Consider the following 21,198-nt stretch of genomic DNA (forward strand, 5'->3'; position numbering starts at 1 on the left):
GTCCCAGGAATTGGACAATATGAAGGCCCAAAAATTTTGGGGACATGAGGTCCCAGGAATTGGGGACATAAGATCCTGGGAAATGGGGGACATGAGGTCCCGGGAATTGGGGGACATAAGGTCCCGGGAATTGGAGGATATCAGGGCCAAGGAATTGGGGGACATGACATCCCAGGATGGTTGACATGAGGTCCCGGGAATTGGGGGACATGAGGCCACAGGATGAGTTACATGTGATCCCAGGAATTGGGGGACATGAGGTCCCGGGAATTGGAGGATATCAGGGCCAAGGAATTGGGGGACATGACATCCCAGGATGGTTGACATGAGGTCCCGGGAATTGGGGGACATGAGGCCACAGGATGAGTTACATGTGATCCCAGGAATTGGGGGACATGAGGTCCCGGGAGTTGGGCACCTTTTTTTTACGGTTTCGGAGAACCGAAGGTAATTTCAACAACGGATTCCCCTGAGCCGCAGGAACCGGCTGAATTCCACCCCTGGCCACACGGATGGTGGAAACGAACATGCCACACTTGCGTTAATGGGTTTACTTTTAAACTGACGTGTGAATGGGGCCTTACAGCGCGGTATGAGCGGGGTGGGCGGGGCTCATATGTGGGCGGGGTAATCTCTCATGACCGGCTGTGGACTCCCCGCCTCTCCGCCGCCGCAGAGCCGGGTGACGTCACTTCCGGTAGCCCCGCCGGCTCCTCTTTCTCTTTAGTGTTTGCCGTGTCCGTGTCTCCTCCCCGGTCTCCCGGTACCGACCCCTCCCCCGCCCTGTATGGATTAGAGAGCGTCCCCCAGCGCAGGGCCTGGACACAGCGGGACGGTCAGCGAGAGAAGGTGAGCCCCCAGCCCGGACTCCCCCTCACCTCCGCCGGCAGCGCCCACCAGGAAACACCGAGGCTGCGCCTTTACTAGATAGGCCGTGACTACCCTGGAGCCCTGACATCTGTGTGCGGGGATCCCCGTGGATTCGCCCGATGTACAACACCCAGTCCTCATCCTCCATTAGCCCCCCAGTGATTTATATCTGATCCCAGTGATGAGCCCCCCATAATAACAGGACATCCCAATAATGAGCCCCCCATAATAACAGGACATCCCAATAATGAGCCCCCCATAATAACAGGACGTCCCAGTAATGAGCCCCCCATAATAACAGGACGTCCCAGTAATAAGCTCCTCAAAATAACAGGACATCCCAGTAATGAGCCCCCATAATAACAGGACATCCCAGTAATGAGCCCCCCATAACAGGACGTCCCAGTAATGAGCCCCCCATAATAACAGGACATCCCAGTAATGAGCCCCCCATAATAACAGGACGTCCCAGTAATAAGCCCCCCCATAATAACAGGACATCCCAGTAATGAGCTCCTCAAAATAACAGGACATCCCAGTAATGAGCCCCCATAATAACAGGACATCCCAGTAATGAGCCCCCCATAACAGGACGTCCCAGTAATGAGCCCCCCATAATAACAGGACGTCCCAATAATGAGCCCTCCATAATAACAGGACGTCCAGTAATGAGCCCCCCATAATAACAGGATGTCCCAGTAATGAGCTCCCCATAATAACAGGACGTCCCAGTAATGAACCCTCCATAATAACAGGACGTCCCAGTAATGAACCCTCCATAATAACAGGACGTCCCAGTAATGAGCCCCCCATAGTAACAGGACGTCCCATTAATGAGCCCCCCATAGTAACAGGACGTCCCAGTAATGAACCCTCCATAGTAACAGGACGTCCCAGTAATGAACCCTCCATAATAACAGGACGTCCCAGTAATGAACCCTCCATAATAACAGGACGTCCCAGTAATGAGCCCTCCATAATAACAGGACGTCCCAGTAATGAGCCCCCCACATTAACAAGAGATGCCAGTAATGAGCCCCTCACAATAACAGGACGTCCCAGTAATGAGCCCCTCACAATAACAGGAGATGCCATTAATGAGCCCCCCACAATAACAGGAGATGCCATTAATGAGCCCCATAATAACAGGACATCCCAGTAATGAACCCCCCATAATAACAGGACGTCCCAGTAATGAACCCCCCATAATAACAGGACGTCCCAGTAATGAGCGCCCCCCCATAATAACAGGACGTCCCAGTAATGAGCCCCCCACAATAACAGGAGATGCCAGTAATGAGCCCCCTACAATAACAGGACATCCCAGCGATGAGCCCCCCCATAATAACAAGACATCCCAGCGATGAGCCCCCCCATAATAACAGGACATCCCAGCGATGAGCCCCCCCATAACATCCCATCACCGCTCACAATATAAATAGAAATGAGTATATACCAATCTATAGCTCCTCCCCCGGTAATGTGTATACCAATATATAGCTCCTCCCCTTGTAATGAGTTTATATCAATTAATAGCTCCTCCCCTGTTAATTAGTATATTCCAATATATAGCTCCTCCCCCGGTAATGAGTATATCCCAATTAATAGCTTCTCCCCCCGGTCATGAGTATATACCAATCAATAGCTCCGCCCCTGGTAATGAGTATATACCAATCAATAGCTCCTCCCCTGGTAATGAGTATATACCAATTAATAGCTCCTCCCCTTGTAATGAGTATATACCAATTAATAGCTCCTCCCCTTGTAATGAGTATCTACCAATTAATAGCTTCTCCCCTGGTAATGAGTATATACCAATTAATAGCTCCTCCCCCGGTAATGAGTATATACCAATATATAGCTTTTCCCCCGGTAATGAGTATATACCAATCAATAGCTCCTCCCCCGGTAATGAGTATATACCAATTAATAGCTCCTCCCCTGGTAATGAGTATATACCAATCAATAGCTACTCCCCCCGGTAATGAGTATATACCAATATATAGCTCCTCCCCTGGTAATGAGTATATACCAATATATAGCTCCTCCCCTGGTAATGAGTATATACCAATATATAGCTCCTCCCCTGGTAATGAGTATATACCAATATATAGCTCCTCCCCCGGTAATGAGTATATACCAATATATAGCTACTCCCCCGGTAATGAGTATATACCAATATATAGCTCCTCCCCCGGTAATGAGTATATACCAATATATAGCTACTCCCCCGGTAATGAGTATATACCAATATATAGCTCCTCCCCTGGTAATGAGTATATACCAATATATAGCTCCTCCCCCGGTAATGAGTATATACCAATCAATAGCTCCTCCCCTGGTAATGAGTATATACCAATCAATAGCTCCTCCCCTGGTAATGAGTATATAACAATTAATAGCTCCTCCCCTGGTAATGAGTATATACCAATATATAGTTCCTCCCCCGGTAATGAGTATATACCAATATATAGCTCCTCCCCTGGTAATGAGTATATACCAATATATAGCTCCTCCCCCGGTAATGAGTATATACCAATCAATAGCTCCTCCCCTGGTAATGAGTATATACCAATATATAGCTCCTCCCCCGGTAATGAGTATATACCAATATATAGCTCCTCCCCCGGTAATGAGTATATACCAATATATAGCTACTCCCCCTGGTAATGAGTATATACCAATCAACAGCTCCTCCCCTGGTAATGAGTATATACCAATTAATAGCTCCTCCCCTGGTAATGAGTATATACCAATTAATAGCTCCTCCCCTGGTAATGAGTATATACCAATATATAGCTCCTCCCCTGGTAATGAGTATATACCAATATATAGCTCCTCCGGTAATGAGTATATACCAATCAACAGCTCCTCCCCCGGTAATGAGTATATACCAATATATAGCTCCTCCCCTGGTAATGAGTATATACCAATATATAGCTCCTCCCCGGTAATGAGTATATACCAATCAATAGCTCCTCCCCTGGTAATGAGTATATACCAATCAATAGCTCCTCCCCTGGTAATGAGTATATACCAATCAATAGCTTTTCCCCTGGTAATGAGTATATACCAATATATAGCTCCTCCCCTGGTAATGAGTATATACCAATATATAGTTCCCCTGGTAATGAGTATATACCAATATATAGCTCCTCCCCTGGTAATGAGTATATACCAATATATAGCTCCTCCCCCGGTAATGAGTATATACCAATATATAGCTACTCCCCCCGGTAATGAGTATATACCAATCAACAGCTCCTCCCCCGGTAATGAGTATATACCAATATATAGCTCCTCCCCCGGTAATGAGTATATACCAATCAACAGCTCCTCCTCCGGTAATGAGTATATACCAATATATAGCTCCTCCCCTGGTAATGAGTATATACCAATATATAGCTCCTCCCCCGGTAATGAGTATATACCAATCAATAGCTCCTCCCCTGGTAATGAGTATATACCAATTAATAGCTCCTCCCCTGGTAATGAGTATATACCAATATATAGTTCCTCCCCCGGTAATGAGTATATACCAATCAATAGCTCCTCCCCTGGTAATGAGTATATACCAATATATAGTTCCTCCCCCGGTAATGAGTATATACCAATATATAGCTCCTCCCCTGGTAATGAGTATATACCAATATATAGTTCCCCCGGTAATGAGTATATACCAATATATAGCTCCTCCCCTGGTAATGAGTATATACCAATATATAGTTCCCCCGGTAATGAGTATATACCAATATATAGCTCCTCCCCTGGTAATGAGTATATACCAATATATAGCTCCTCCCCTGGTAATGAGTATATACCAATCAATAGCTCCTCTCCTGGTAATGAGTATATACCAATTAATAGCTCCTCCCCCGGTAATGAGTATATACCAATATATAGTTCCTCCCCCGGTAATGAGTATATACCAATATATAGTTCCCCCGGTAATGAGTATATACCAATATATAGCTCCTCCCCTGGTAATGAGTATATACCAATATATAGCTCCTCCCCTGGTAATGAGTATATACCAATATATAGTTCCCCCGGTAATGAGTATATACCAATATATAGCTCCTCCCCTGGTAATGAGTATATACCAATATATAGTTCCCCCGGTAATGAGTATATACCAATATATAGCTCCTCCCCTGGTAATGAGTATATACCAATATATAGCTCCTCCCCTGGTAATGAGTATATACCAATATATAGCTCCTCCCCCGGTAATGAGTATATACCAATCAATAGCTCCTCCCCTGGTAATGAGTATATACCAATATATAGCTCCTCCCCTGGTAATGAGTATATACCAATATATAGCTCCTCCCCTGGTAATGAGTATATACCAATATATAGCTCCTCCCCTGGTAATGAGTATATACCAATATATAGCTTTTCCCCCGATAATGAGTATATACCAATCAATAGCTCCTCCCCTGGTAATGAGTATATACCAATTAATAGCTCCTCCCCTGGTAATGAGTATATACCAATATATAGCTCCTCCCCTGGTAATGAGTATATACCAATATATAGCTCCTCCCCCGGTAATGAGTATATACCAATCAATAGCTTTTCCCCTGGTAATGAGTATATACCAATCAATAGCTCCTCCCCTGGTAATGAGTATATACCAATTAATAGCTCCTCCCCTGGTAATGAGTATATACCAATATATAGTTCCTCCCCCGGTAATGAGTATATACCAATATATAGCTCCTCCGGTAATGAGTATATACCAATCAACAGCTCCTCCCCCGGTAATGAGTATATACCAATATATAGCTCCTCCCCTGGTAATGAGTATATACCAATATATAGCTCCTCCCCGGTAATGAGTATATACCAATCAATAGCTCCTCCCCTGGTAATGAGTATATACCAATCAATAGCTCCTCCCCTGGTAATGAGTATATACCAATTAATAGCTCCTCCCCTGGTAATGAGTATATACCAATTAATAGCTCCTCCCCTGGTAATGAGTATATACCAATATATAGTTCCCCCGGTAATGAGTAATATACCAATATATAGCTCCTCCCCCGGTAATGAGTATATACCAATATATAGCTCCTCCCCTGGTAATGAGTATATACCAATATATAGCTCCTCCCCCGGTAATGAGTATATACCAATATATAGCTCCTCCCCCGGTAATGAGTAGTATACCAATATATAGCTCCTCCCCTGGTAATGAGTATATACCAATATATAGCTCCTCCCCCGGTAATGAGTATATACCAATATATAGCTCCTCCCCCGGTAATGAGTATATACCAATATATAGCTCTTACCCTGGTAATGTAATTTTTCTTCAGTAGAGACCTCTCCCCCCGACACCCACCTCCCACTAATGATATTCTGGGGCGAGTGGAGGTTTTCACTTGCGATATTTTGTCTGATCTCCAATAATAACCCCTCACCCCAGTGATAAGACCACCCTCCATGATAGGCTACTTTCTCCAGTAAAAAGTGTACCCCAAATAGTAACCTCCACTCAGCCCAGGAGTGATCTTAAACCCAGTAGTGGCCCCTTCAGGAATGAGTGTAGCCACAAAAAACTCCTCACCCCAGATGATTCAGCACCCCAATAATGTCCCTCACCCCGTTAACCTACTGTACATCCCCTCCACTCAGCCCAGCAGTGAGTCTGCACCTGAATAAAACTGTACAATGAGTTCAAATAGTGACCTTCACTCAGCGCAGTAATAAGCCCCTTACCCTAGTAATAAGCCCCTTACCCTAGTAATGAGCTTAGCCCCGGTAATCAACTCCTTCACACAATGTGTACCCCAATAATAACCCTTTACCCCTGTAGGAATAACTATCCCTCAGTAATGTGTATCCCAATAATAACTCCCTCTTACACCAGTAGTAATATCAATCCATCAGTAATAAGTATACCCCAATAATAATCCCCTCTATCCCAGTATTAACGATCCGTCAGTAACAAGTGTAACCCCTCTCTTATACCAGTAGGACTAACGATTCATCAGTAATAAATGTACCCTAATAACTTCCCCTTAAACTAGTAGAAATATCAATCCATCAGTAATAAGTATACCCCAATAATAACCCCCTCTATCCCAGTATTAATGATCCGTCCGTAACAAGTGTAACCCCCTCTTACACCAGTAGGACTAACGATTCATCAGTTATGAATGTACCCCAATAACTCCCCCTTACACTAGTAGAAATAACAATCCATCAGTAATGTGAACCCCAATAACCCCCTTTTACACCAGTAGAAATATCAATAAATCCGTAATGTGTACCCCAATAACTCCCCCCTTACACTAGTAGAAATAACAATACATCCGTAATGTGTACCCTAATAACCGTCTCTGACACCAGTCGGAATAACGATCCATCAATAATGAATGTACCCTAATAACCATCCCCTCTTACACCAGTGGAAGTAACAATCCATTACTAATGTGTAACCACAACAACCCCCTCTTACCCTAGTAGGAATAACGATCCATCAGTAATGAATGTACCCCAATAACCCTCCCCATTTACACCAATAGAAATAACAATCCATCAGTAATGTGTACCTCAATAATAACCCCCTCCTACACCAGTAGGAATCACGATCCATCAGTAATGAATGTACCAAATGATAACCCCTTCTTACACTAGTAAGAATAACGATCCATCATTACTATGTACCCCATAATTCTGCTCCTTTATTTTTCCCTGGCTTTCCATTTGCAGTTTCCATTGATCTCCATGAACCGCTCTTATTGTGTAGATCTTGTTTCTTTCCTGACAGTTTTTAGGATCTTTACAGTCTGTGAATGATATAATCAGTTACAAATGATCAGGGCAGGCGATCTCCCGCTGAGTTCTTGTGTCCGTTTCCTTTAGAGAACGGAAGCAGAGGAGTCCCAGTGACTATGGGGTCCGTTTTGTGTTGGCCTTTGCAATGTCCACCTACAGAGAGACCAAGTGTCTGGCAATCGCATTGTAACATTCACTAAAAAATATCTGTCTTTATTAGAACTATTAAAATCTACATTAAAATGAGTCGTGACGAAGAGGAGACATCACCCAGGGGAGATATACAGGGAAGAATCGGAGGGACCAAACCGTATATAGATGTCATTGTACGGAGGGCATCAGTACATAGATGGAGGGGTCAACAGGGAAAACTGACTGTAACTATCACAAGAAGAAATCTATAGTAGAAGTGACACCAGGATGTAATATGGAACGGGTGCGAAATGTGTGCGGAGCACAAAGAATATCGCCAACTGCTGCGGTGTCAACCGGGATTAGGGCAGAAAGTGATCAGAGATGGAGGACCCATAAGTAGTGTAAGCAGCGAATTGTACGTGTAACACTGGGTCGTGTGTTGTCCTGCCACGGGGACACATCAGCACAATAACCATCCTAAAAATGAGGTCATTAATGGTCATTCTGAGGGATGTTCCACCATGATGAATGCCCTTGGGCAAATCATCAAGATCATATGCTGGCACCTCCTTTTTGTAATTGTCAACCAATGACGTCCCAGATGTGTTTGATGTGAGACAAGTTCGGCAACTCTTCAGGTCATAGTAGCACGATTGGAGCACGCAAGAAAACTCACAGTAGTACATACAAGATGCAGCCTGACGTTGCGTTGTGCTCTTGGCACACTTTGGAGAAATGGCCGCACCACCTTTCCACCACTAAATCAATGTAATATCAAGCTGGCAGTGTATTTGGTCTGCAACTGCAAAAGGAGCTGCCAGTAGAGGATCTTGATGATTTGCCCAAGTGCATTCAGAACAAATTGATAGCAATGAAGGCGGTTACTGATGGGATTTCTGCACGTGGCACTCATACTCCACTGAATGAAACAAGATGTTATACAAAGGATGAAAAAATGTAAGCACAATTTTAATATGTTGAGGAGTGTCGACTGCGCCATCCCAGAGGGAACAGACCTTCTTCTTGGGGTCTTTCTTCAGTTTGTCCTGTTCTATTTACTCCACATCATTGCCTGGTTATATAGCACCAGTGTATTATCATGCTGTCCATATGACTTTCCACCTTCCCAGATCACTATGATGTTGTAATTTCTTTGTCCTGTTCTTCCCATTATCAGCTGCAGGTGTGGACCATCTCCTCTAACACCCCCACCTCCCCTGTGGCAGGACACAATGTAGCCCGGTGTTCCGCTGCTGTCTTACACTATCTACGTGTCTTCCTTCTCTGATCGCTTTCTGTCCCCGATTCCTGGTTGACACCATATTCTCTGTGCTCCGCACACATTTTGTCTTGATTCTGTATTTCTTACATCCATAGATTCCTTGTGAAATTTATGGTCCGTTTCCCCATTGACACCTCCATGTATGTATTCAAACCCCCTGTACACCTCCATCTTTTTACCATTTGTTCTTTTTCATTTTTTCCCCCTTTGTTTCCCTTGTGTGATGTTGCCTTTTGCCATATGATTCATTTTTCATGTATATATTTAGATTTTAGATATTTTTAGCACATTTTGAGTTGCATTTGCCAGACACCCGCCATCTCTCTATAGGTGTGTATCGATATTGGGTTGCACTGAAGAGGTCTAATCCCACCAAGGAGATCTGCATGTTCTCTCCATGTTTGCATGGGTTTTCTCCCACTCTCTGCAAACCATACTGATAGGGAATATAGAAACTGAGCCCCAATGGGGACAGTGATGAAGTCTATACAGCGCTGTGGAATATGATGGCGCCATATAAGCAAAATGAACCTCTGCACATGTACAGTAGATGTACATAATGGGCGTTTGCACCTTTTCATGTCTAATCACCGGGCACCAAATTCTTTTCCCAGTTTTTAGAATGATAGAGAAAGCTTCTCGTGCAGAACGGCTTCTTCCTTTCTAAAACCTGACACATAACTCAGACGAACCCCGTAGTAATCGGAGGGGTGCTTCTACTTGGTTTGTATCAGTTATGCAGCGGATCCGTTTTGCTCAGCGATTTCTGTGAAAGTAGGTTACCCTGGAAGACCGTGAATATCCGTCTTAAACTCGGCAGCACGAATCATTGTGCTTCACTGATGCATTGTCACAAGCACTCAGCAGTGTGCACAGGGCCGGAATTGGGCCTATCAATGTCATCAAATTTGCTTGACAGCAAGAAGAGGTATAGAAAATCGGGGAATCCGAACATCAGCGATAAGAATGTGTGCACCAGCACAGAATACTTCAGGAGGGATTTGTATACTGAAAAGTGTTGGTTTTGCCCTGGACGGTGCTGCTGACTGTTCTCGGTTTCCTCTCTGCAGTAATCCTTCAGCTCTAACCCTGCACTACACACTCACACCCGGAGCCTCTGATGGAAGCCAATATGTCTCAAGTTCAGAATCCTCCTGCCGCCCACTCAGGGAGCCAACTCCTGAACCAGAACCAGCACTCACCCATCCACCAGAGTCTGAGCATCCTCCCCACTGCCAACCCACTGCCCACGGAACATGCAGGGAGACTACACCACAACTCTGCTTTACCACCACCCTCCGTCACATCCGGCAGTGCCGCTGCAGGTGAGTCCACGGCTCTCGGGGTCTTCCATCACTCTCTCATATTAACTCCTTTTCTCTATCGCTTCATTGGGGGACACAGGAAACCATGAGTGTATGCTGCTGCCACTCGGTGGTTTGGGCTCAGGCAGAATGGTTTTGCAATCTTACAGTGGCCAATTTTTGTCCTGAGAATATCTCCTCTGTTCTTCTATTTTGTAGTCCTTCTCTTCCCATCCTTTGGGACTGCTTTAGGACGTCCTTTGGTTTCCTGTGTCACCTAATGAAGTGATATAGAAAAGAGTTTGGGTACTCACTGTGGAGTTTTTCTCGGAGCCTTCATTCTGGGACACAGCAGCTGCCCTTCTTGAATACATTGTTGGGCTAGTCTGTTTATTATTCAGGTTGCTTCTTGTATTGCTTTCACACTAAGGCTGCTTTCACACTACGTCTTTTTAACATGCGTCATGAACGCTTTTTTAACGCAAAAATGGATCCAGTGAAAATGCGTTTTCATTTCAATGCCTTTGCAATGGACTCGCGTCAACATGCATTCACTTACGTTTGCATGCGTTATAGTGAGGATCCAGCTACTTGCAGTTTTTTAACTCTTTTCAAAAACGCTATTTGTAGTGTTTTTGAGCTGCGTCCAAATACTGCAAGTCGCTGGATCCTGACTATACTGCACGCAAACGCATGTGAACGCTGGCATGCTGATAGGATCCTGCTTGCTCTACTGAGCATGCACAGAAACAAGCCTGGCGTGATCAGTCTCTCTCTCCCCCTCCCTCTCACTCTCTCTCTCTCCCCCGCCTGAGAGCGGTGGACGCTCGTAACCAAGGTAAATATCGGGTAACCAAGCAAAGCGCTTCGCTTAGTTACCCGATGTTTACCTTGGTTACGTGTGCAGGGAGCCCGGCTCCTAGCAGCTACAGACACTCATAACCAAGGTAAATATCGGGTATCCAAGCAAAGCACTTCGCTTAGTTACCCGATGTTTACCTTGGTTACGTGTGCAGGGAGCCCGGCTCCTAGCAGCTACAGACACTCATAACCAAGGTAAATATCGGGTATCCAAGCAAAGCACTTCGCTTAGTTACCCGATGTTTACCTTGGTACCAGCGTCTGCAGCTGTCAGATGCCGGCTCACAGTCTATCACCTTCAGTTCCCCTCACTCCCGATCACATGACTTCAATGCCCGCCCATAAACTTCAAGTGGCAGGATCCTGCAAAATAACACATGCGTTTGCATGCGTTTTTCTTTGTAAAAACAGGATCCACTTTTACAGCAAAAAAACGTTCATGACGCATGTTAAAAAAACGTAGTGTGAAAGCAGCCTAACTGGTCGGCTTGGCACCAGTTGATAAGTGTATACTAGTAAAGAGGAGCTAACTTATTTTTGCCTAGTGTCAGCAGCATACACGCATGGTTTCCTGTGTCCCCCAATGAAGACTCTGAGAGAGTTTACGGTAAGTACCCAAAATCTTAATTTCCACCCCCCATCATCGTCATCAGCTCTTCAACCATCCGTGCCACCAGTATCTCCTTCCTCTCACCCCGGCCATTGTGGTCACCTCCCCACCTTTTCACCACCGCACTATGCTATCCGCCTACATTGCTGCTGTTGCTCCCCTATAATCCTAATCTCTCCACAGCTGCTGCCATCCCTCTTGCCACTGTTCCAACACCTTCTTTGTCCTATTTCCGCCACCATCTTAGCCCTCTACTTTCACCACAGCTATCCTCACATGTTGCTTCATATGTCTTCCAGTGTCTTCTAACATGGCAAACCCCAAAGAGAAAACCCCAATGTGTCTGGTGAATGAGTTGGCCCGGTACAATAAGGTTCAGCCTCAGTACAAGCTGCTCAGTGAACAGGGTCCAGCTCATTCTAAGGTAAGCGCCTTCTACCCAAGCCTTGTCTTATGCAGTAGCACACTTGACCGGGATTCTCTGCAGCTCGCGCTTCACCGTAAGTCTCACAGCAGCACAGAGTCTTTACAGCTGCTGTAAGATGATTGGCTGTTGTCTCGCCTGTAATCTGGTACAGTATCAACAGCACAGAATCCAGGGACTTATGATTACCCGATAAGATACATGGACACACACTGTCTCGGGATAGAGAAGACTGCAGTAGGAAGGTGGAGGAGCATTTAGGAAGTGTGCATTGTTTGGTTAATCCTTCCGACAAAAAAAGGGGTAATCCCCTCCAACTGTTCCAGGATACGCAGCCCTCTGGATGACCAGAATTGCTGCTAAATCATTCTCTGGAATTGTGGGGGTCTTCCCAATCATAAGTCAAGTGATGGGACCTACTTCGGGTACAGTAGCCTGAATCCTGCACGGCTGGAGGATCTCTAATAATTTTCTATGGAGTTTTACTTTTTTCTGTTCCCTGATAGATGAGACCCCACCCCATATTCAGGCTCCAGTGCATGTGATTCAGGGTGACACTTCTCCTTGGTAGGTATATTGAGTCCCCTGGACACGGTTAATCAATGATCGGCACACCTGTGTCCTGGGAGGATGTAGTAGGAAAGTGATCCACAGTCAGTACAATTGAGACCAGATATAACTGGTGCACGTCGTGTTCGTACATATGTAATAAGTGGGGATCAGGGAGGTGAGGAGGGAATTCTGTGCCGATTTGGCAGATGGTTAGTGGCCCGGCCTATGTATTGTTGCTGATCTCTACTTTGTTACCTAAGGTTTATATTAAGGAGCCTCTTGTCTCCCACTCCTCAGGTCATCCCACTAGGACGCTGGCAAGATTACAGTCTTCTTGAGAGAGTGGGAGAAGATCGCCCAAAACAAGTGGGTATTCCGCTCCTTTGCCTGTCTTCTGATGAAACGTTCTCTGCTGTTTTGGGCTGTGACTCCCCTCCTCTCTTTCCAAGAATCTGAATGTATTGACATTTATGAAGCTCCCTATGGGGCGGGCGATGATGTGTGGCATCCTGACCAATATATTCATGGCCAAAAATATCTGCCCTCTTCTGGCCCTTAGCTGCAGTAGAGCCTGGTAATGTCACATCCTTGTCAGTATGGTCCCATGGGCCGTCCCTGCAATATCCAGGAGAAAAATGTGTATACACAAAGCGTGCGCACAGCCCAATAGCCAAGCTTTAGAGAGTCACTAAACCTTCCAAATGTTTTATTCTCTTTATCACATTTTGTTCTTATAATAACAAGCAGATCGGAGGTGATCCACGAAACCCCACTATTCGATAAGCTTCCCCCCAAGAGGTGGTCAGCTCAGGAAACGGGAGAACATTTCCTTAGCGCGCACAGCCCGGAAGTACGGAGTTTATAGAAGGCTTGGACTACAGAGCTTCTGCTTCCTATTGAATCCATACCCCGCTGTGTTTATGCTCAGCAAATTGATGTTTCCTGAACTGCGCAACTGTAGGAGGGTGGTGAGGGAGCATTGAGCGATCGATGAGGGGGTTCAGGACCAGAACACCCACTGACCTGCTTGGTATTAAAACAATGAAAGTTTTTGCTCCCCTTCTTCTGAGGGTTATAACGTTTTTATTTTTCCGTCAATCTTGCCATATAAGGGCTTGTTTTTTGCGGGACGAGTTGTACTTTTAAATGGAACCATAAGTTCTACCATATAGTGTACTGGAAAGTGGCAAAAAAAATTACAAGAGTTGAAAAATTGCAAAAAAGTGTGTTTGTTTTTTTTTGTTTTTGGGATATTTAATTCAGTGTTCACTATATGGTAAAACTGATTTTGCGAAGTGATGCCTCAAGTCAGTACAAGTTCGTAGACACCAAACGTGATTAGGTTTTCTTTTATCTAAGGGGTTAAAAAAATCAGAAGTTTGTCCCAAAAAGTGGCACACTTTTTGCGCCATTTTCCGTGACCCATAGCGTTTATTTTTCAAGATTCAAGGCTCCGTGACAGCTTATTTTTTGCATCTCAACCTGACGTTTTTAACGGTTCCATTTTGCACAAATCCTACGTTTTGATCACCTGTTATCGAATTTTGCTCAAAATTTGCGGCAAAAAACATAATTTTGACGTTTGGAATTTTTTTTGCCACTACGCTGTTTACCGTTCAGATTAATTGAATTTTATATTTTAATCGAGCAAGCATTTCTAAACGTGGCGATACCAAATGTGTGTATTTTTCTTTGTCGCTCCATTGGGAGACCCAGACAATTGGGTGTATAGCTTCTGCCTCCGGAGGCCACACAAAGTATTACACTTTAAAAAGTGTAACCCCTCCCCTCTGCCTATACACCCTCCCGTGCATCACGGGCTCCTCAGTTTTATGCTTTGTGTGGAAGGAGGCACACATCCACTCATGCTCCCATTTTAGTCAGCAGCAGCTGCTGATTTTATCGGTTGGAAGAAAAGAGGGCCCCCACAGGTCCCCCGGCATGCTCACTCCTCACCCCACTAAGTCGGCGGTGCTGTTAAGGTTGAGGTACCCATTGCGGGTACAGAGGCTGGAGCCACATGCGGTTTTCCTTCACCATCCCTTAGAGGCTCTGGGAGAAGTGGGATCCTAACCGGTCATCCATTCACTGGGACCGGGCTCCCTCCGCAGCCCCTGTGGGAATCTGCCGGACAGGAGACTTGTATCATCAGGGACAGGGCCCTGCATCTAAAGGTACTCTGTGTCCCCATGGGGACGGTGCATGGAGCGCTCGTTTCACAGACGCTGCAGCTGCTGCTGGTTTTGTGACGACCGGGACTTCCGCGCCGACCGCGCCTGTTTGTCGGCCGCGGTATTAAATTTAGTCCCCGGCTTCATGCGGCCTAGTACCATAACTCCCGCCCCCGGGCCTGCCAGTCAGGGGTAAGGGCGGGACGGTCGACCTGACGTCGGCAGTGAGGGCTGGAGCATACTTTAGGTTTCCTCCCCCCCCCTCACTGATCACTGTGGGGCACCAGATTCCCGCACTTTACTAGTCGCCGCCCACGGCTCCCTCCTCCCCTGAGAGCTCCGGCAGCCATTTTTACAACACATTCTGCCGGTGGAGGATTTCAGGAACGAGCTCTGCAGCTCTGGGAGACCCAAGGTAGGGAATCTGGTGGACACACACCGCTTTGGGCGGTCGGTAAGCCACACCGGTCATCCGGTGCTGGTCCCCCTAGGGTGCCGAAGTATGTATGTATGTATGTATGTATGTATATATATATATATATATATATATATATATATATATATATATATATATATATATATATATATATATATATATATATATATATATATATATATATTTGTATATATTTTCTCTGTTCGGCCGAGTTGTTTTGCTTTTGGCTATATACCCTCAGTGATCACTCTCCTAGGAGACAACAGCATGTCGTCCACAAGGAGCAAGGGCGCTAAGGCAAAGGGTTATTTTGCAACCTGTACCTCTTGTGCGGCTATGTTACCTGCAGGTTCCACCTACCCTCACTGTGAGCAATGTTCGGCCCCTGTTGCACTTGCTCAGCCGGAGCCTCGGGCACTAGTGGGACCCTCGGCTCAGGCAGACCCGTCTGCTTCCCCTGTCCAGGTGGCAGGGACAGAGTTTGCAGTTTTTGCTGAGAAACTCTCTGAGTCACTTTCACAATCCATGGCTCAGTCTATGGACAAATGGTCTGCCAAGCTACTAGAAGCCTTGCAGTCCAGATCGGTCCTTACACAGGCCCCGGGCACTGTTGGATCATCGCCTCCAGGCCCCTCTCGGTCTGCGCCGCAGCGTGCTCCCGGGGTGGCCCCTAGGTCTCACGTGGAGGACTCCGGCATGGACCACAGTCCCAGACCGGCTAAGCGGGCTCGCTGGGAATCTTCCCCGACTTCCTCACGCTGCTCGGGGTCTCAGCTCAAGGACTCTCTGGAGGATGAGGCGGACGTCGCAGCTCAGGGCTCTGACCCTGACGTTGCTCTCAATCTTGATACACCTGAAGGGGACGCCATAGTAAATGACCTTATAGCGTCCATCAACCAGGTGCTAGATCTTTCTCCCCCAACTCCACCTATAGAGGAGTCGGCTTCGCAGCAGGAGAAACACCAGTTTAGGTTTCCCAAACGTACACGGAGTGCGTTTTTCGATCACTCTAACTTCAGAGATGCTGTCCAGAAGCACAGAGCATTTCCGGACAAGCGCTTTACTAAGCGCCTTAATGACACACGTTACCCCTTCCCCTCTGACGTAGTTAAGGGTTGGGCTCAATGTCCCAAGGTGGATCCTCCAGTCTCTAGACTGGCGGCTAGATCTGTAGTATCAGTTGCAGATGGCTCATCGCTCAAGGATGCCACTGACAGGCAGATAGAGCTCCTGGTGAAATCCATCTATGAGGCCACGGGCGCGTCTTTTGCCCCGGCTTTTGCAGCCGTGTGGGCACTCCAAGCTATCTCAGCTTGTCTGTCTGAGATTAATGCGGTCACACGTACCTCTGCTCCGCAACTTGCGTCTGACTTCTCAGGCGTCGGCTTTTTCGTCCTACGCCATGAACGCCGTCCTGGACTCTGCTAGCCGTACAGCGGTAGCATCCGCTAATTCGGTGGCAGTCCGCAGGGCCATGTGGCTACGCGAATGGAAGGCAGACTCTGCTTCCAAGAAGTTCTTAACCGGTTTGCCGTTTTCTGGCGACCGATTGTTTGGCGAGCGATTGGATGAAATTATTAAGGAATCCAAGGGAAAGGACTCGTCCTTACCCCAGTTCAAACCGAAGAGACCTCAGCAACGGAAAATACAATCGAGGTTTCGGTCCTTTCGGCCCTCAGCCAAGTCCCAATCCTCCTCGTCCAACAGGCCAGAGAAGGGCCAGAGGAACTCTTATGCGTGGCGGTCTAAGTCACGTCCCCAAAAAACCGCCGGAGGCACTGCCTCCAAGGCGGCTCCTCATGACTTTCGGCCTCCCCAAACCGCATCCTCGGTCGGTGGCAGGCTCTCCCGCTTTTGCGACGCCTGGTGGCCACATGTCCAAGACCGATGGGTGAGAGACATTCTGTCTCACGGTTACAGGATAGAGTTCAGCTCTCGTCCTCCGACTCGTTTCGGCTCTTTTTATTGAGGTTTTCTTTTACCCACCCAGGGACTGCTTTTGGACGTCCCAATTGTCTGGGTCTCCCAATGGAGCGACAAAGAAGAAGGGAATTTTGTTTACTTACCGTAAATTCCTTTTCTTCTAGCTCCTATTGGGAGACCCAGCACCCGCCCCTGTTCCCTTCGGGCTGTTTGTTCTTTTGTGTACACATGTTGTTCATGTTGAATCGTTTCTTTTGGTTCATGGTTTTCAGTTCTCCGAACATCCTTCGGATTGAATTTACCTTAGACCATTTATAAGTTTCCTCCTTCCTGCTTTTGCACCAAAACTGAGGAGCCCGTGATGCACGGGAGGGTGTATAGGCAGAGGGGAGGGGTTACACTTTTTAAAGTGTAATACTTTGTGTGGCCTCCGGAGGCAGAAGCTATACACCCAATTGTCTGGGTCTCCCAATAGGAGCTAGAAGAAAAGGAATTTACGGTAAGTAAACAAAATTCCCTTCTTTTATCTTTCATTTTCAATGGGCTGAAAGGGGCGGGATTTGAGCTTTTCAGGTTTTATTTTTTTAAAATATTTTAAAACTTTTTTTTATTATTATTTTACTAGTCCCCCTAGGGGACTATAAGGATCAGCAGTCTGATCACTTGTGCATTTCTGTTGATCACAGCTCAAATCACCAGAAATTCTCACCTCTTGTTACTAGCAGCACTCGTTCGGCTGTTACAGGAAGTGAGTCATGTGAGCTACAGGAGTCATCATATGACCCTGTGCTACCCTGGCCACCATCGGCTCACCGTGATCACGTCACAGTGCCGCCGATGGAGCCGGGTAAGTGCACGTTTATCACGGAAGGCATTTAAATCGCGCTGTCCCATTTTCACAGTGTGATTTAAGGGGTTAACAGGCTTGGGTGGATCGTGGATCCACCTGCGCCTGCAAGGCACATGTGTCTGTTGTACAAATCAGACGTGCAGGGATCACCACCGGCTGCAGGCAGCCGCAGGTGATTACACCTTGATGGCTTAGGACGTTCCAGTACAGCCTGCAGTTGTTAGAAGGGTAAAAGGTTTAGTTACTCTTTAAAGCGAAAGGCAATAGAGCACAGGCGAAACATCAAAAAAACGAACCCCATAGGGGTAAAGAATGCTACATCTTTAGGTTCAACACTCACTTCTGACTGGAAACAACATGGCTGAGAAGTGACATGCACGCTGTGACTACCAGGGACGATGGTACAGACGGACGGTCTTCATGGTTGGTCCTTTAGGCTTGCAGATACTTTGACAACTTGGAGCCTCTCACTTTGTGGAAGCAGTTTGGGGGAACGGTCTTTTGCCTTTCTATTCAGCTGAAATTAAGGAAAACCTAAAGAATGGATGAACCTCATGGCAAACTTCTACTAGCCCTACTGTTTCTAGTCATCTGCCACCCCCTACCTTTCAGACGCCGGGCACCCCAAACGTCTCCCTATTGTCAGTGCACTCCGTATCCAGAGTCCAAACGTCAACTCCACCCCCGATACCAGAGCCATGGCCTCATTACTCAAATTCCCACTGCAAATTTTCCCTGCGCCAGATATTAGAGCTTTGTCAAAGTGCCCAAGACCTGCTCATTTATCCTCAAATATAGTAGTGGCCCCCACCGTCTGAGAGGGGCAGGAGGTGTTGTGGACATATACTTTTGGCCATGTATATGAACATGATGGAGGTCAGCACAGCGCAATTATGCATGAAGACCCATCTCCAGCAAGATTTGATGTTTCCCCTTTAGACTTTTCAGGTGACAGGTGCTCTCCGTATTTTGTTGATGTGAGTAGGGAGTGAAGCTGGTAACACAAGATATCCAGATGATGAGCAGTTATGGCCGATGACTTGACAGTTTTCTATATTCCCCCTCCCCTATGTCCTTTATCGCCTTCGCCTCTCATGTCCGCTCTGTGGTGGCTTTTGTTCTTCTATTTCTGCAGATGTTCACCGTGCAGCTCACTCTTGGGGACCAGTACTGGGAGGCTGAAGGGACAAGTATTAAAAAAGCCCAGCACGCCGCCGCCGCCAAAGCCTTGGAGGGGACAAAATATCCTAAGCCAACAGCTCGACCTTCTCGCGGTGAGGGAAAAAATCCAGGTACACGTTTACAACCTTCCAGGGCCTGCAAACATGTACAGTGGGGTGTGTTGGACCCCCGAGTCCTACACTTATTATTGAGGAGGGTGGTGTAGAGGGTGCTCCTCGGACCCACAGGGACTGTAGCCATTCTTCCGGGGGATGGCTTGGTCCATAAATCTGTAAGTAATTCGCCATTTGTCATTGATCATAGTGATGCTTGCCCTGCAGCCACTGACCACAAATCATCAAAGCATTTTTACCTTACCTTGTGTCTGAAAACCTGTTGTGAAAAAAATCCTTAAAGGGGTTGTCCACCTACATGTATGATTGTTTTTCTTCATCGTTCCTTATGGGAGACCCAGACCATGGGTGTATAGCTTCTGCCTCCGGAGGACACACAAAGTACTACACTAAAAAGTGTAGCTCCTCCCTCGTAGCATATACACCCCTTGGATGACCAAATCTAGCCAGTTCAATGCTTTGTGTTCAGGAGGCACACATCCACACATGCATTCTCATCTGATTTTTGATTTTAAAGAGTTTGAAGAAAAGCGGGTCCAAGCCTGGACTCCCGGCATGTCCCTTCTCACCCCACTGTGTCGGCGGTGTTGTTAAGGTTGATTTCAAGGCTGGAGCCTTACATGCCGCGCTCCTTCGCCATCCCTCGGGCTCTGGCTTGAAGTGGGAGCCAACCCGGTTCTCACTGCTTTGCAGGAGACCGGTCTCCATCCGCAGCCCTTTCAGGACCCTGCCGGACGGAGCACTCATCCCTCAGGGACCTGGCCCTGCGTCTCATAAGCTAAGTATTGAGACGTTATTGTCAGGGGGCTCCCTTGTACTTTAATGTTGGGGAGAGTGTGTTTTGTACTATTTGTGACATTTCCGGCCGGTTCTCCGGTTTTCACCAGAGAACCGCGCCGACGGTGCCTGAGCGCCGGCCGCGTTCTAAAATTTAGGCCCCGGCTTCGGCTGCGGCCTAGTTTCGTTTTCACTGCCCCTGCATGTCAGTCATGCAGAGGGACAGTGCGGCGCCGCCCACCAGCCGTTCAGCTCAGGGGAAGACACTCGACTCTGAGGAGATGTTTCCCTCCCCTGTATATCCCCTTGGCCCTCCGGTTCCCGCTCTTGGGCTATGTCTCGCCCCCCCCTCCTCACTCCAGCGCCATTTTATCAGCGTTCTCACACTGATCGGCGCTGGCTGCTGCATCTCTGCAATCTGTCTGGGGGTCCGAGCTGTGGAATCCGGAGGGCACATAAAACGGTCTGGTAAGCCACAACCTCTGGTTGTGGACTTTATTATACACTCTCTGGGGGTCATTCTGAAGGAGTGTATTCTTTACTGCAGAGCCTCCACCTCAGCAGCATGTCTCACACTAGGAGCAAGGCTGTACTCAATATGCACTGCATGTAAGCTCGTACTGCCTGAACCGAGCACATACCCTCATTGTGCTGCCTGCTCTAACATGGTGGTGCCTCAGCCTGGAGTCTCCCCAGTGGTCCTTCCGGCTGCTCCGGCCTCGGTGGCTGAACCCCCGGCTTGGGTTGAAGTGTTTTCTAAATCTATCTCCAAGTCCTTCGCCGACTCCATGGGACAGCTGTCCCGGACTCTGCTGAGCATGCATCAGCCCCCTTCTCAGGGTGCCTCTGCTGCTTCGGCTCGCTCTGCAGAGCTCACAGAGGATTCTTCATCTGCTTCCAGACCCCGTCCTCCTAAGAG

General features: G+C 47.1%; 1 protein-coding gene across 2 annotated transcripts in view; it reads left to right on the plus strand.

The window, feature by feature from the left end:
* Positions 1 to 657: 657 nt before the first annotated feature.
* Positions 658 to 21,198, plus strand: part of STAU1 (staufen double-stranded RNA binding protein 1) — a 69,572-nt gene continuing 49,031 nt past the window's right edge. Inside the window, exons 1-5 of one of the 2 annotated variants that reach the window (XM_075350647.1) lie at positions 658 to 849; positions 10,147 to 10,401; positions 12,151 to 12,275; positions 13,125 to 13,193; positions 19,343 to 19,499. In XM_075350647.1, coding sequence (XP_075206762.1) covers positions 10,197 to 10,401; positions 12,151 to 12,275; positions 13,125 to 13,193; positions 19,343 to 19,499 — 556 coding nt within the window. In that variant the 5' untranslated portion in view covers positions 658 to 849; positions 10,147 to 10,196. The remainder of the gene's footprint in view (positions 850 to 10,146; positions 10,402 to 12,150; positions 12,276 to 13,124; positions 13,194 to 19,342; positions 19,500 to 21,198) is intronic. The other variant, XM_075350648.1, reaches the window with a different exon arrangement.

Source organism: Anomaloglossus baeobatrachus, chromosome 5 (genome assembly GCF_048569485.1).
Source record: "Anomaloglossus baeobatrachus isolate aAnoBae1 chromosome 5, aAnoBae1.hap1, whole genome shotgun sequence".
Lineage (NCBI taxonomy): Eukaryota > Metazoa > Chordata > Amphibia > Anura > Aromobatidae > Anomaloglossus > Anomaloglossus baeobatrachus.